Source organism: Podarcis liolepis (genome assembly GCF_965112155.1).
Source record: "Podarcis liolepis genome assembly, chromosome: 17".
In the NCBI taxonomy this organism is placed as follows: Eukaryota; Metazoa; Chordata; class Lepidosauria; order Squamata; family Lacertidae; genus Podarcis; species Podarcis liolepis.
In genome coordinates, this window is record NC_139571.1 from 3,919,307 (window position 1) to 3,935,596 (window position 16,290).

A 16,290-nucleotide genomic window follows, 5' to 3' on the forward strand; every position below is an offset into this window, starting at 1 on the left:
GAGAAATAAACTACAAGTGCTACAAAATATTGTTTGTAAGCCCGATTTGTTTTTTTTGGGGGGGGGAATTATCAAGAGCATTGTAAATGTACAAGTAATATATAAACCACTGAACTTGGGTATCGGATAAATTTTAAAAGAAATTTATGATAATTTATTGCATTTTGTACCAGTTATCCTTCTTGTTATTTGTACATTTACAGTGCCTTTGATAAAGGACTTTTTCTCAAAATGCAATGGGCTGTAATAAATAATATGTAGAGTTTATTTCCTTTCTTTGGCTGCTACCACCATCAGTGTCAAGTGGACCACACTGGGGTCCATCCATAAGGGACCTAGAGTTTGCGTAAGTTTGGTAAACCTTTTTCCCCACTCTCCTCCATCCTAAGGACTATACACTAATAGTAAGCTCCATTCACTGTCCCAAAAAACTGTAGAAAAAAAACCCTAAAAGCAGAAGGGGGTCCCAAAACAATGAAAGCTAAGTATGCAATGTGGGACACAAGATGCTGACTGGCAGTGGTGGGGAGAGGGGGTGGCTGGCTTGCTAGAACCAAGAGCTGGAGCACGTCTCTCTGCAACACCGTGTGGCTGGTCCAACTTGCTCTAACCAGTAGCAGATGCTTCCTTTGTTACAACTCCACTTCCAGCATCCTCTCCACTTGATGCCTGACAATACTCTCTGTAGATTGTCTCTTAGAGTATGCTGGCTAAGGGTACTGCCAGGTTTGGAAGACACACCACAGTCCTTAAGTTCACTTCCATTTGAAAACTGAACTGGTTTTCCATTCTGACTTCTAATACGAAGTATAAAGGGCATTCACCCTAGAGATGAAGAAATGCCATTTTTGCTTCCATGGGCCACTGAAGACTGAAGAGTCATTCCTACAAGTTCAGGATGTGTGTCACTCAAGTAGAAATATAAAGGAGAAATATGCTAAAGTAGAAATATGGCAGACATGCAGGAGCTGAGCTGCAAATGTACTGCAATGAGAGGTCAATCTGGAATAGATCTAGTTAGCAAGTGGTGAGCTGGCAGCCCTCGGTGGCACAGGCAGCAGGGGGCTCTGGCGCAAGAGCTATGCCCTAGAAAGGGCTCTCCTGGCATCTGCCTCCACTCATTCACAGCAGGGTGGGGGCAAAACCACCCCAAACCACAAATGGGGGGGGGGGTTTGACTGTAGTGCACATGGCAGCAGCAGTGGCTCACCATTTCGACCTGACTTGCAGCATGTCCTTGAGAGTTGGCCCACACTGGTCTCGCTGCCAAAGGCAGGCACAGCCTCCCTGAGCTTTCTCTGCCACATTAGGACCGGCTAACAATTGTTATCTGGCCATTATGAAGCATGGAGAATTGACTCCCACCCCAAGTGGAACAGGCAGAGGTATAAGAATGAAACGGCACTCAGAAGGTATACTGTCTGTGGACACATTACTTATTATTATTAATTTTATTTATGAATTGCTCCCAGTAAGGCATCCAGTAGCTACCAAGGCTAATAGCAGTGAAAGTCCAAGGCTTTATGAATCTGCCAAATCCTTTTTAAGAGCCATCACATTCCATGGCAATAAATCTCACGTTAATTATTTTGTGCTATCAGCATACAGACTTTGGCATGTCCTGAAGATACTGCCGTGTAACTGGACGAAACTCGAGTTCTAGAGTTTTGAAAGAGCAAAGGGAAGAACTCAAGGATTGAACTTCTGACTGTTCAATCAGTGCCAACATTTCAATTTGTCAGATGGAACTCGGGTCATCTAGTCCAACCCCCTGGTGAAGAGGCAGTCTGTTGGGGCAACCGCAACCTGGATTCAAGGTGCCAATTGGCTCCTAGTTTATACGTCTGAGTTTCTAACACTGGGAGGAAAGAACTGCAGGGGGCATGATGAGGCTTGAAATGAGTAGTGACATTTTTTTCTACTCATTGGCAGCCATAGTTCATCCATGAAATTTTCTTACTCTGGAATTAAGGCATTCACAGCAGTGGAGTCTTTGTCAGATGTCATGGAGTCACAGTACTTCATCCAAGATCTATGACTGGTACGTTGAAGCTTTGGGGAACCATTCCAGAAACAGGTGGGGGAAATATCCTGGCAACATGTTTCACCTGTAGTAGGGAGGCAACAGGTTCCTTCTCCATGGTCTTCTTTCCCCATGGACTCTGAGCTGGCACCAAGTTGGGAGTAGAGGATCAAAGGCTTCAGACTAATTCCAGGCTGGAGAGGGATTCAGGGACACCACAGAACACAGTCTATCCAGGCACAAAGACCAATCCAGTCCGTTCTGTTCTACTGGGTCGCTCAAAAAAAACAGGATACAAATTTGGTGTGTTTTGAGGCAGCAACACTATCACCTCAACCCCACTTAAAGTGGCCAGTCGACTTGGGGCGCTGAAGCTTACTCCTTACGGCCCGATATACTCAAGAAATTTCTGTATCCAGAGTATAAATCTGGATCAAGCCCAAGACAATCTGGTCAATGACATTCTTGGAGAGATCTTCGCTGAACACCTAGAAGGAGAGAAAACCAGAATAGGATTGTAGAGTTGGAAGGGACCCCAAGAATCACTTAGTCCAACGCCCTGCAATGCAGGAATCTCAGCTAAAGCATCCATGACAGATGGCCATCTAACCTCTGCTTAAAAACCTACAAGGAATTAGAGGCCACCACCTCCCAAGCGAGCGAGACCACTCTGCTGTCAAACAGCTCCTGCTGTCAGAAAGGTCTTCCAGATGCTTACTAGGAATCTCCTTTCTTGTAACTCAAATCCATTCTCCTACCTTAGAGCAGGAGAAAATAAGCTTGTTCCCTCTTCCACCCAACAACCCTTGAGATGGTTAAACCACTGAGCCTCTCTGGCTTGCCGAACAGAAGGTCGGCGGTTCGAATCCCCACAACGACGGGTTGAGCTCCCGTTGCTCGGTCCCAGCTCCTGCCAACCTAGCAGTTCGAAAGCACATCAAAGTGCAAGTAGATAAATAGGGAAGGTAAACGGCGTTTCCGTGTGCTGCTCTGGTTTGCCAGAAGCAGCTTAGTCGTGCTGCTCACATGACCCGTAAGCTGTACGCCAGCTCCCTCGGCCAATAAAGCGAGATGAGCGCCGCAACCCCAGAGTCGGCCACGACTGGACCTAATGGTCAGGGGTCCCTTTACCTTTATTATACCTCTCAGTCTCCTCTTTTTCGGGCTAAACATACAAGCTCCTTCAACTGTTCCTCATAAGGAACCAGATAGGAAGGAAAAGGTTCTGCAGAGAAGGGAAGTCACTAAGGTGGAAACAGGTGGTGGTGGTGGTTTTCCAGTTTACAGTGATTGGAAAGGTAGATTGCTGCTTGTGGTATGTTTACTCTGCCTATTTTCAACTCTGCAACAGGCTTTGGATACCTGTTTCACTAGAGGGAACAGGAAGACAAAAACAATGTGCATAAGCACTATGGAAGTGAAGCTTCTCTCAGGTCACCTTCAGCTGCTTATTTATTTTTAAGCTATTTTTTGTCTCCAGCCTTAATTGTCAACCACGCAGGACCCTGCCTCTCTCGCCTATCCCCTTGAGTTCACAAAAACTCCCGTACCTGGACAGGAGTTCTACCTCCAAGAGGAGTGACTTAATGACATCACTCAAGTTAAAACACCAGGTCTTGATCCAACATCTCCTATCTCAGAGGCTCTGTAGGAGTTCCTCCAAAAGTCTGAGAGGTGGCAAACCATGTCTTTGAAAAGTGAGGCTGAGAGTACCCTTCTCATGCTCACAGCTACACCAGTGCTACGGCAAATCCTCATCCTAAGCAGAGAAAACAGCAGGTCCTGCCCGTTAGAGTGACGATTTGCCACAACTAATGCTGCCCACACCCGCAAAGAAAACCGAGATACAGGATTTGTGACTTCAACACACTACTACACTCTGCAAGATGTTCTAGGGAGGAGTTGGGACAGTGCTTTTTTCTGCCAGTACACCATACCTGAACCTCTCCTCCCCCCCCAAAAAAAAATCTTCCACTACATTGCACTAGTCTAATACCAGAACCACTTTTAATGTTTTTTTCCTTCAATAATACCGCCACTCCCAGCAGAAATAATCCCATAATAACCCTTCCTCTCCCTCACTCCCCACAATGCTTCTGCAGGCTCAAGATGGCAGATTTCTATAGTCCAAGAAAAAAGCACACCAAGAACTCAGCCAATGTAAGTTTCAATAGTGGGAGTGGTCCCTACTGGCAAATCAATAGTCAATAGTAACAAAAACTAATTCATTCAAAAGTATGTATTCTGACAAGGATTACAAACTCAAATAGAGATTACAAACTCTAACAAAGATTACAAACTCAAGCTCAAGATACACGTTGATCTACCCATACTTGTTATCCTTGAGAAACGTAGAAAATAGCAGGATATTTTTATCTGAAAGTCTTCAAACTTACACAACCCTTTAAAAATTAGCTGATGAAGGTGAATACATCGAAACAGGGCCCTGTCCTGGTTTCTAATCCATAACTGACTTCTGACTTCTGCTCAATGATTAAAACTAAGACTTCCACGACGAATCTGGACTAACATGAACTTATAACTACTCATAAACTCTTATCTCTTAATTCTGTAATGAATTATTGTGTTATACATATTTTTATGAGTTTGAGTTTGTAATCTCTGTTAGAGTTTGTAATCTCTATTTGAGTTTGTAATCCTTGTCAGAATATATACTTTTGAATGAATTAGTTTTTGTTACTATTGACTATTGATTTGCGAGTAGGGACCACTCCCACTATTGAAACTTACACTGGCCTGAGTTCTTGGTGTGCTTTTTTCTTGGGTATATTTAACAACAAGATTTCTATAGTCTGCACCCTGGTGGCTGATCTTGCCACCATCTATAGTGACGAAGGGAAGTGTTTCATAGCCACAGAAAGCAGCTACTTCCCCACCTCCCCCATGGCAGAAAGGGGAAGGGGGCACTGTGACAACTCCCGGGCTGTGGTGGTGTTGATGCAGCTGCAGGGAGTGCGTTGAGGAGCAGGCGGCAGTGTGTGCACGCTCTCCGGGCTGCTGTGGTGGTTGTGCTCTGCCTCGCTTCCTTTTTTCTGGGCAGCTCCTTCCCGTGCACCAGGGGCAGTTGGGCCTAAGCAGAATGTTCTGTGTGGAAGAGGAATGAGTCCGAGAAGGATGACAAAGGGCAAGATGAGGAGTCGCCTAACAGCAGCTGCCGCCGCTGCCAAAATACGATGGGCCTCCTGGAGAGGCCAACCTGCCAGGTCCAAAGCCGCCACTCCCGGCAGGCTGCTGTGTCGTCCCAGTCTCCCCCGGTGGCAGCAGAAGCGGCAGCAGCTTTGGTTTTGGCAGCACCAAAGTGGGCGCCCCTGTCTCCCTCTTCCAAGACCTAGCTGCTCCCACTTCCTGACGAGCATTGAAGCTGGTGAAGCCCATCTCCAACCTCTTTGCCTCCCCAGCGCCTTGAAACTCTGTTGCTTCATGCGGGAGAATTTCCTCCTCTGCCGCCACCCTCCACCTTTGCTCAATTGCTACCTACCCACCTTATGGGAAAGCCTTAGGCTTCCTTTACTACATGCATTTTGCAGCGCTCCAATATATTTGGAATTTGTCACAGCTCCGGAGTATGAAGATTATTTAGTAGCTGAGTAGGAAATAGGTGCGTTTCCTATTGGCTACACGTATCACATGTTCGCTTAAGAATTAAATATTGGGGGGGGGGTGGAGAGAATCTGTAAAATGGCTGCAGATATTGGGAAAGTCCTCCATTTCCCTCTCCCCACTCCCATTTCTGTGTGTGTGTGTTGTAACTTCATAGTGAGTACTGGAACCTTTATTTGGGGGGGGGGGAGCACTGGTGACCATTCCTCTCACCAAAGAGAAGCAAGGATGTGCTCCAGTCTCTGGATGCAACAAGATGAATTTGCAGAGATCTGTGCTTGGGACCTCCCATGGGTTTTTTAAATGACGAATGCATAGGCTGCACCCGGCGGAATGGGAGGCGGAATTAACTCCCCCCCCCCCCCCACACACACACAAAAAAAATTTCCCCAGTTGAAACTGATACACAGCTACTGTTTGCCCCATGTGGAACTTGAATGTTTTGTTCCATGGGTCAATTTATTATTTTATATGTGGTCAATTTATTTAAACCAAACAAGGGATTGCCCTGCCCTCAGGCTTACAATTTAAAGGGCAGCTGGTTGGGGGGGGCACACTTGAACCAAGCAGACAAGGTATGGGAAAGGGCTTCTATACAAAGCAGCAGCTCCCTGGTGCCCCAGTCCTGATCCAGCGCAATGGTCCTGTGGCTGATCTGCCTTTTTACTTTTTCCCATAAGAAACTGGGAGGACTGCAGATCACCTGCATCACTTGGCCTCTGAATCCTGAGTTGTCCCTTAAGAGCACACCAAAGCTTGAAGGAGGATCTGATGAGCAGCAGGGGCAGCCTTGCAACCTCCCCCTGTGCTGGTTCCCAGGCCTAGCACATCCCTGTACAGTGGTACCTCTAGTTGCAGAGTTAATCCATTTCAGGGTGCCGTTCGCACCCTGAAAAGTCCGCAACTAGAGCGCTTCTTCTGTGCATGTGCGCGGCACGATCGAACGCTTCTGCATGTGCACAAAGTGCGCAGATCGCTTCTGCGCATGTGGCGAACCAAGAAGTAAACACTTCTGGGTTTGCTGCGTTCATAAGCTGAAAGTCCATGACAAGAGTGGAACGCAACTTGAGGTATGACTGTGTAACAGGCAGGGAAGTGGCTGGTGTGGAGCATGGAGTCCATGTGACTGCAGAGGCGCAGTAGCCAATGGGTGGCACTATATACTTCTGATTCAGGATAAAAACGGACCATTAAGAAGGAAGGAGGATACTGCGTGGGCCAGCTCCAAGACAAGAGTCCAGGTCCACGTCCAGGCCGAGCTGAAGGGGGATACCTGACTGCTTGCCCCGCCAGCGGCCCGCCCACCTCTCACTCCCGCGCCCTTACCTGCCACCAAGGCCTCTCTGCTTCAGCATCAGCAGGCACCTCCACCCCGTAACACTGCAGGGCCAGGTAAAGGACGGATGCAGCGATATGCTGAGGGGGGTGTTGCAGGCACAGAGGCCCGTGGTAGCTGTCCCGCAGCAAGGCCCAGGCTGCCACGGCCACTGGGGTCCGATCCCAGCTGTGCCGGTTCATCCAGTGCTTCAGGGACAACAAGTAGTGGAGAAGGTACTGCAGAAAGAGAACAGCAAGTGTCAGCGATGGCTGAAAACCCCGGGGCTCCGCTTGTGAGCAGCATCTCTCACAAAAGCTCTTCCTTTCAAAAAGGGATTAGGGCTTGTGGCAAATCCATGGCAGATGCTCTTCAAAGGCCACGTCCCTTGCTTCAGCCCCACTGGTTTCTGGTCCCATGATTCAGTCCCTTGGGGCTAACAACACAATCTCACAACTTTTCCCCACTTTGTCCTCACGTGTGTGTGGCTCTCCAGCATGGCGGTCACCTTGGTTCAGAAAAAAAACTGGACAACTCCTGAACACCAGGGACAGGGAACCACTGTGGCCCTGAGTGTTGCTGGACTCCCATCAGGCACAACCTGAGCCCAACTAATGATTGAGAACGGTGGAAGCCACAGCTTCCCCAGCCCCACTGAAGACCACCTGGCCACTTGGTAGTGGAAAAATCTCTACACAACTCTTCAAAGCAAAATAGGTGTTGCTTTTATTCTCACAATAACCCTGGAAAACAGATGAAACTGGCAAGCTATTTGCCCAGTGAGCTTCATGACTTGTGAGGGATTTGAACTCAGGTCTCTCCCGCAAGCCCAGTACTTTATTCATGCCACCACACTGGCTTTTGCATTCCTACATCCTGATGCCCCAGGGTCCAATCCTACTGCACCTGCTCTCAACCACGGAGAAGGGCTCCAAAGTCAGGAGTGCTGGCTCCCAGCCTGCCTGGGTTCATTCCCCCACCACTTGGGGAACGAGTGTTGCTGGGTACCATCTTTCCTCCCCACTACTAGGTCTGCCTTCCCTTCTCTGGCCAGAACTGTGACTTCTGATCTGTTCCTCCTAGTCTAACCCTCTGCAGTCTGTTCCCATCTGGAAGGTGGAAGCAGAACCCAGAGGCTTGGGGTGCAAGGAACAGTTCCTCCAGGTGGGAGGAGAGTCGTGAAGGTGTAGCCCTTTGCCTCCCAAGCAAGTCATGCACCCTGTTTGCACCCTGAGCCCCCACACTGAGCAGCCCGCACCTTATGGGGGTGCTGGAAGGAGACACGGAAACACAGCACCCGCAGCATGAGCAGCTCACACTGGACAATGCTGTCTCTCAGCTCCCAGAAATGCATGTCCAGTTCCAGGGGGTCACTTCGTGGGTGCAAGTACCTGTGGGGGAGAAGAGGAAAAATTCTGGGGGTTTATGGGGTTCCTTCTTGCAGGTGACAAATTAAACTGATTTTTCTCTTTCTCTGAACACCCAAAAAAAGCTGCGTGCAAATGTCTTACAGAGGGAGGCGTTCCTTCCAAGCCTGAACAATCTTCTATGGAAATCTTGTGGAAAGCCAAATCCCTTGCCTAGAATTCTGAATGGGGCTACAGCCTTTGTTCCCCACAACTAGTAGGTTTATCAACTACAGCTGTTAGTTGATTAATTGGTGGGGGGCACTTTTAATCAACAAGAAGAAAGCCTAATTGATAAAGCATTTATTTCACTTTTTAAGTCGGTTTTCTCTTTAGTCTGGCTGATGGTTGCAGCAAGGGGTCCTTTTTTGTTTATGCCACATGGGCTGTTCACATTAGGGTTGACCTACAAATTTTACTATACAGGGCAAATGTCTGCACTGCCACTTGTGAATAAACTTTGACATAAGCCAGTCAAGAGGATAACTGGATTTAAGCAGTTCAGAAAAGCAAGTGGGGATGTGTACGTCTTTAACCAAATTAAAAGAAGGGTGGTTTTGTTATTCCTTGCTCTTGCAAGCACACCCACCCACTGTGGAAAGCTGAGGGTACAATGGCAAGATGAGCGAGGAGGGGCACAACTGTATAATCCCTCATTCCGTACATCCGAAGAGCAAACTCAGTTCTCCAAGTATGCCTCCTTATGTAGGTACAACACCAAGAAGGCGGAATCAGCAGGCTTGGGGAAACCCCAAGGTCTGCAGAAGTACAAAAAAAGTAAATTAGAAAGGGACTCCCCCCCCAAAAGGCCAGTGAGAACAAAGCGTACTCAGTGGCTAAGGAATGGCTGTTGGGGAGGGAATAGAAAAATTTGAACTGCTTGCCTTATTCTGCATCCATGTAGACATATACTCCTAATACAGTGGTACCCCGCAAGACGAATGCCTCGCAAGACGGAAAACCCGCAAGACGAAAGGGTTTTCTGTTTCGGAGGCGCTTCGCAAGACGAATTTCCCTATGGGCTTGCTTCGCAAGACGAAAGCCCATAGGGAAATCTCCGGGGACCTGTTTTAAATTGCTGGCGGTCGGGAGCAAAGACTTTCGCCCACAGCCAGCCTTCAGAAGAGGTCCTGGACCTCTTCTGAAGGCCAGCGGGGGGCAAAAGTCTTTGCTCCCCCCCGCCTGCCTTCCCGGGACAGTGGAGACTTCTCCGCTGCCCCGGCGATCTTAAAATGCTGGCGGGCGGGAGCGAAGCGTTCGCTGCCGACCCCCAGCATTTTAAAATCTCCCCGGGACAGCAGAGAAGTCCCGCCCCGCTCGGGATGGCGGCGCAGAGCTGTCTGCCGTCCCGGGTTCAGCGCAGCTCTGCGCGGCCATCGGGAGCCGGGGGCAAAGCCGCCCCGCTCCAGATGGCCGCGCAAAGCTGCCTGCAGTCCCGGGACTGCAGGCAGATCTGCGCCACCATCCCGAGCGGGGCGCTAAGTCCCGCCCCGCTCAGGATGGCGGCGCAGAGCTGTCTGCCCTGCCGGGACTGCAGGCACATCTGCGCCACCATCCCAAGCGGGGCGCTAAGTCCCGCCCCGCTCTGGATGCCAGCGCAGAGCTGTCTGCCATCCCGGGACTGCAGGCAGATGTGTGCCGCCATCCCGAGCGGGGCGCTAAGTCCCGCCCCGCTCTGGATGCCGGCGCAGAGCTGTCTGCCGTCCCGGGACTGCCATCCCGAGCAGGCCAGGAGCCTCCATAGGCGCGCGTCACCTCTCCAGCCGGGAGAGGGCGCGCGGGGCTAAAGCAGCCCCCTGCGACCCTCTCCCGGTTGGAGAGGTGACGCGTGCCTATGGCAGGAGCCTCCATAGGCGCGGGTCACCTCTCCAGCTGGGAGAGCGCGTGGGGGGGCTAAAGCAGCCCCCTGCGACCCTCCCTGAAGGCTGGGGGTGGGAAGAAAAGCCCTTGTTCCCCCCCCCCTCAGCCTTCAGAAGAGGTCGGGGGACAGACTGTCCCCGGACCTGGTCTGAAGGCGGTTTCCCTAGGAACGCATTAATTGATTTTCAATGCATTCCTATGGGAAACCGTGCATCGCAAGACGAAAAACTCGCAAGAAGAAAAAACTTGCGGAACGAATTAATTTCGTCTTGCGAGGCACCACTGTACAGCTAAGTCCAGCTCTCACACTCGGTCCACATTACCTGTGGCTGACATTGATGATGTCCCTTGTCCGCAGGTGCTGCTCTTCTACCTTCCCCGCCAGGTAAAGGGCAGCCATAGCTACCAAGTAGGGATCATAAGGTTCCAGAGGCACCTCCATAAAGAACCGGTGGTAAATGGTGCATGCTGTGGCAATGGGGACAGAGCGCAAGCCCAGCTTCACACCTGTCAATGGAAAAGAGAATCAGCAAGGCAAGGACTGGGGGCTGGGGGGGGGGAGCAAACTGCAGGGCCCCTTGACTCACAGGTGGCTTGGCCACAAAGCAGGGTGCAGAAGAGGGAGAGGGCAAACTAACAAGGTTGTGGTGAGGGAAATTCCACTGGGAAGTTCTCCTGCGCAAACCTCTCTAAAATGAATGGGAGCTGTGCAAAACCATGCGCAGATCCAATTCCTTTCAGTGATGCAGACTCAGAATTTTTTCCCAGTGGATTACATCCCATTTTAACCATTGGGAGGAAGGGGCTTTCAGATTTTCTGCCTGTAGGCACCTAAATGTCGCTTCCACCCTCAAGATTCCTAAGGGCTCCCCCTTCCCTCAATCAAGGCAGATTTCCTCCTAAACAATATTTCTTGATTTTCCTTGACGTTTTAGCTTCCGTTCTAAAATGAAGCAACCAGCCTTTTCCTTTTGGAGATATGACAAATTATTCAGACAATGTTTTTACCCCAAGCCTGCCTCCACCACCTTTCAGTATTCCTGTGAGTGCAAAAGTACTGACACTATGCAATTTATTTTTAAAAACAAAATGTCATTGAGCTTAACAATTTATTACAGTTAACTGAAAACAGCATTAATTTTAAAAGAGCATACTGCTTGAATTGTTTTCCTGTTTCTCATTGACTTACAATGACGCCCACCAACTCCTCCATTTCGCAGCTCTGGGCTTGTCTCCAACCCAACCAGGCAGGACCCTCTACCCTCCAAGCCACAAAGGTTGCCACACCTGGTCCTGTGTCTCCTCAAATCACCTTTCCCCTTCCAACATAACCCTCCTTTCTCACAGGGATTGGGGCACTACTGACCAAGCGTTCCTCAGCTGCAGCAAAATGCAGAGCCCAGCACCCCTCTCACCTGCCTCCATGATGAACCTGCAGACTTTGAAGTGTGTCCTGGCATCGGCAGATACCCGACCGGCCTCTGACAAGCCAGCAGAATCCATGAATGTTGGTGTGTTCCAAAGAGTCTGCAGAAGCAAAAAGAACCCAAAACCGCCTTAGGAAACACCCCTTAGGAAACGTCCTAGGCACAGCCCCTTGCTCCCAGTAGGATGCTGCTCTTTGAGTCCCATTCCTTTGACTGACAGCTGCTACCACCTGCCCCACTCCCTAAGGCCATGGCAGTCTAGCAAGAGTTGCATGCTCAGGCTGCACTGAATTAAGGAGATATGGAGGGAAGGGGCGCAGGTGGCGTGGTGATATAAACCACTGAGCCTTGGGCTTGCCAGTTGCGACGAGGTGAGCACCCGTTGCTCGGTCCCAGCTCCTGCCAATCTAGTAGTTCAAAAGCACGTCAAAGTGCAAGTAGATAAATAGGTACCGCTCCGGCGGGAAGGTAAACAGCGTTTGATTTTGCCAGAAGTGGCTTAGACATGCTGGCCACATGACCCAGAAAAACTGTCTGCGGACAAACGTCAGCTCCCTTGGCCAATAAAGTGAGATGAGCGCCGCAACCCCAGAGTCTTTCGTGACTGGACTTAACTGTCAGGGGTCCTTTACCTTTTTATGGAGGGAAGTCCATCTCTGCCTAAAAGCAAAACATTATATAAAACAGCTGGGGGCAACTATTTATAACTCCTGTCAAGAGGAGCAGGACAGCACCTAATACTAGCGCCCATGCTCAGAGCAAGTTGTAGTGCAAGGAGGACAGGATTAAATGGAAACGGCATCCAGAAAATACAAGATCGTGCTTGTTCCTAACATATGATAAGGCAACACTTTATATGCATGCACTAAGAGAAGGGATGCAGCTCTGGCCTACTTCCACTGAATCAGCGGTGTGGGTGGGAGTGGGTGGGTGTTGGAGAACCCCCAGAACAGCACATGGGAGGAGGAGGGAAGATGAATCTGCCATGCAAGCCAAACTGGAAGAGTGCGACACTGATATTCCTCCCACTGCAAACAAATCAGAGGAGTTCCCAGCAGGACACTATGAAAGTATCTGTACAGGCCAGTGAGGAAGACCCACTAGGCTACAGGCTGGATCTGCCCCATGGCACCTCTGCCACAGCCACACACCCCTCCTCTTCCTCCTCAAACGTCAGAAGAGCAGGGAAAACCTCACCCACAGTTCGGCAGAGGCGGGATTCGTGGGTGATGTTCCTCAGGATTGCTGGGGTGGGGGAGTCTTAAGCCTTCACTTCCCCATCCAATAAAAATGAGTTAAGAAAAGCAAATAGCAGTGTGCGTGGGATTCGGGGGGGGGGGCGTTAAACCTGCCCTCCCTCCCCATCCTGATGATACATCTTCGTGTGTGGGGGAGGGTGATGTGTCTTTCTCTCTGTGTAAGTGGGGGAGCACCTGCGAGAGAATATGGCTCTGGAAGGCAAGGGAGGGAGCATGTGCATATATGCACATATATAAGCACACATATATATGCATATATATATTGGCAGCCACTCTCCTCCCCCAGCTATCTTTTCTACTCTAGAGTAAGTATGCACACGCAGAATCAACTAACATGAATCAGAACGGAAGAAGAGCTCTGCCGGATCATGTCAATGGCCTTTCCAACCCAGCATCCTGCTCTCACCTTGACTGACCAGATGCCCCAATGGGAAACCCACAATTCAGTAATGCCAGGACTGTTTAAAGACAGGGATGGAGGAACCTGTGGTACTGCTGGGACTCCCAAAAGCCCGAGCCGGTTTGAGCAACAGTAAGAGATCGGGGGGACGTGGGTGGCACTGTGTCCAGAGCGAGTCCAGATCCTAGGACTTGCCGATCAGAAGGTCGGTGGTTCGAATTCCTGCGACGGGATGAGCTCCTGTTGCTCGGTCCCTGCTCCTGCCAATCTAGCAGTTTGAAAGCACGTCAAAGTGCAAGTAGATAAATAGGTGCCGCTCCGCCAGGAAGGTAAATGGCATTTCTGTGTGCTGCTCTGGTTCACCAGAAGTGGCTTAGTCATGCTGGCCACATGACCCGGAAGCTGTATGCCGGCTCCATCGGCCAGTAAAGCGAGATGAGCGCCGCAACCCCAGAGTCGGCCGTGACTGGACCTAATGGTCAGGGGTCCCTTTACCTTTAAGAGATCAAGGGAGTTGCATCCAGCAACATTTCCTAAGGTATCTTCAAAAATGGGTTCTCCAGTCAGTGAAGGCAGTGGAGTGGAAGGAAGGATGAGCGCAAGAAAGGCACACCATGCTCAGCCCCTGAACCACGGTAGGAAAGTCCTTCTGGCATTACAGTGCCAGGGCGCCAGACTTCCAGAGCGCTGGGGCCTACGCGGCAGCACCCAGAGTCTGCAAAATTCAGCCCAGCTGGTGCCAATCTAGTTTGCACCCTAGGCAAGGCAAAGTACTTCCACCCAATTTTTTTGGTTGCTCACCTCGATTTGTCAAAAAAAAACAAAACATGTCTTGTACAAATTATAACATCCTTCAAAATATAAAATACAAACGTAAAGTGTTATCAGAACTTTGTAAGATACAACGAAGGTCATTCTGCATAAGACTGCGCCCCTCGAGAGGTCTGCGCCCCTGAGGATGGCGCCGGCCCTGCAGAGCCCACCCCCCGCCCGGGGCTCGTCCCGCTCCGGAGCCTCCCCGGTTTCCATCTGCACAAAGGAAAGGAGGGCGCAGGGGGCCCCCCTCGCCCTCGCCCCCTCCGGGGCCCCGACCCACCCCGGGCACTCGCTCGCCTCCGCGGACCTGCTACTGGCGGGAGCCGAGGCGCGCAGCTGGCGAGGCGGAAGGAGGAGGAGGAGCCCGGCCCGGCCGCGCAGCTCCCGAAGCCCCTGGCGGGGAAGGACGCTCCCTCGGCCCCGTCGCCCTTAAGCGGAGCCGGGCCGGAGGCGCGCGCCAGGAAACGTCCTCTCGGGCGCGGCGCCCTCTTCCTCCGCGCGCTCCCGCGCGGCTCTTCCTGCTCTCCGCCCCTCGGCCGGCCTTCCCTTCCTCGCCGGGGCGGAGACTTCATTCCCGCCGAGGCTGCCCACGCGCCGGAGCCCCTTCCAGGCGCAGCTCTGCGCTCGCCGGCTGCTGCCCCGGGCGCGCTTCTTCGGCGCCGCGCTGCAGTGCCAGGGCTCCGCGGGGAAACACGTCCTCGCCCTCCGCCTCGCCTCTGGGGCTCGGGGAAGCAAGGGAAGCGGAGGCCTGAAGCTCCGGCCCGGGCAGGTTTTTCCGCGCACAGCAGGAAAACACAAACGGGGAAACACACCGCGGAAAGAGCTTTTGGAGCCTTCCGGGTTCCGGGAAGGAGTGGCGAGGGCTCCGGGAGCAAGGCAGAGCTCTTTCCACGGACAGGTCCCCGTCCCCCCTGCCAGCTCTCTCTTTATTTCCCCGTTACCCGCATAAACCTGTGGTCGTGCAAGTGTAAGATGCGAGTTACCTGTAACCGAGAAGAGCCGTGGCGTGTGTTTTACGACGATTCCCCACGAGAGGGTGCCGGTTCAAAATTCATCTGGAACCAAGTGGCCTGACGGATGGATGAGTCCGGAGTTACCCATCGCTAAGGAGGAAGCCTCCCATTGGGCACAGTGGGATTTACTTCTGAGTAAATTGCTAAGCAGCAGCGCACACTAGACCTAAGCCTAAGCACGTGCAACTGAAACATGTTTGCTCTGCCTCCACTCACGTCCTCTTGCTTTCCTTCCCCCCCCCAAAAAAATTATTACATTTTCCACAATTATAGCACTTATGGACCAAACAAAGCACAAAGAAGAAAAACAAAAAAGGCAGTATAAGAAAAAACAATATAGTGCATTACCAAAAAGATATAACCAATACCACAACATATATAAAAAATAGGAAAAAGAAGTCCTCTTGCTTTCCTGTTTATGTTATAATACAAATCATAGCCCAGTTGGTAGAGCGTGAGACACTCAATCTCAGGGTTTGGGGTTTGAGCCCCACATTGGACAAAATATTCCTACACTGCAGGGGGTAGGACTAGATGACCCTCATGGTTCTTTCCAACTCGACATTTCTGTGATTCATAGAACTCTGCACTTGGAAGGGACACAAAATGTCATCGAGTCCCAACCCCTGCAGCGCAGGAATCACAGCTAAATAAATATTAGACTGTAAAGCACCAAGCACATTGATGACAATTGTTACAAGAATTCTAAGGTCTCAAATACAGAATCAATGTTCATAAATGTACAAGGCAAACATATATAAACCACATCTCTGAAATAGTACAGGAGAGCAATCCTGAAGCCAGTTTGACTCTCCCAAATTGACCTCAAGTATTTCTCTGCAAGGAGGAAGGAAATGGGTAAAGTTTTCCAATTGTTTTTGGACTGTAGGGGCTTACACCTCCCTGCAAAAACAGTCTGGCAAGTATCTGTTAAGCTGAGCAAACTATCAATATGTGTAAGAGGTTCAGTAACTAAAGTATTTACCATCTCAAAAGAATGGCCAGGCTACCCAGAAAATGCAGTCAAGTAAGGCATTATCTGGTATAGCCACTTCCGGGCCTGCCCCAGGAGGTGGGGTTGCGGGCATCACGCCCTTCCCCACGTGAGCGGGGGCTGGTCTCAGCCCCCGCGAGAGCTAGGGAATCCCGC

At 50.6% G+C, this 16,290-nt stretch overlaps 1 protein-coding gene across 4 annotated transcripts; it reads right to left on the reverse strand.

Annotated features, from left to right (window-relative positions):
* Positions 1 to 1,417: 1,417 nt before the first annotated feature.
* CCNQ (cyclin Q) lies at positions 1,418 to 15,155 on the reverse strand. Of its 4 annotated transcripts, XM_083482850.1 has the most exons (7): positions 14,536 to 14,745; positions 14,435 to 14,463; positions 11,641 to 11,752; positions 10,549 to 10,732; positions 8,218 to 8,350; positions 6,971 to 7,198; positions 1,418 to 2,511 (listed from the first exon to the last, which is right to left on the reverse strand). In XM_083482850.1, the coding sequence occupies exons 3-7, from the start codon at positions 11,726 to 11,728 to the stop codon at positions 2,422 to 2,424; spliced, it is 723 nt and encodes a 240-aa protein (XP_083338976.1). In that variant the 5' UTR covers positions 11,729 to 11,752; positions 14,435 to 14,463; positions 14,536 to 14,745; the 3' UTR covers positions 1,418 to 2,421. The 4 variants fall into 4 exon arrangements, with proteins under 4 accessions (XP_083338976.1, XP_083338978.1, XP_083338975.1 ...); XM_083482852.1 differs by lacking the exons at positions 14,435 to 14,463; positions 14,536 to 14,745 and adding an exon at positions 15,111 to 15,155; XM_083482849.1 differs by having other exon boundaries at positions 14,435 to 14,673.
* Between the last annotated feature and the right edge of the window lie 1,135 nt (positions 15,156 to 16,290).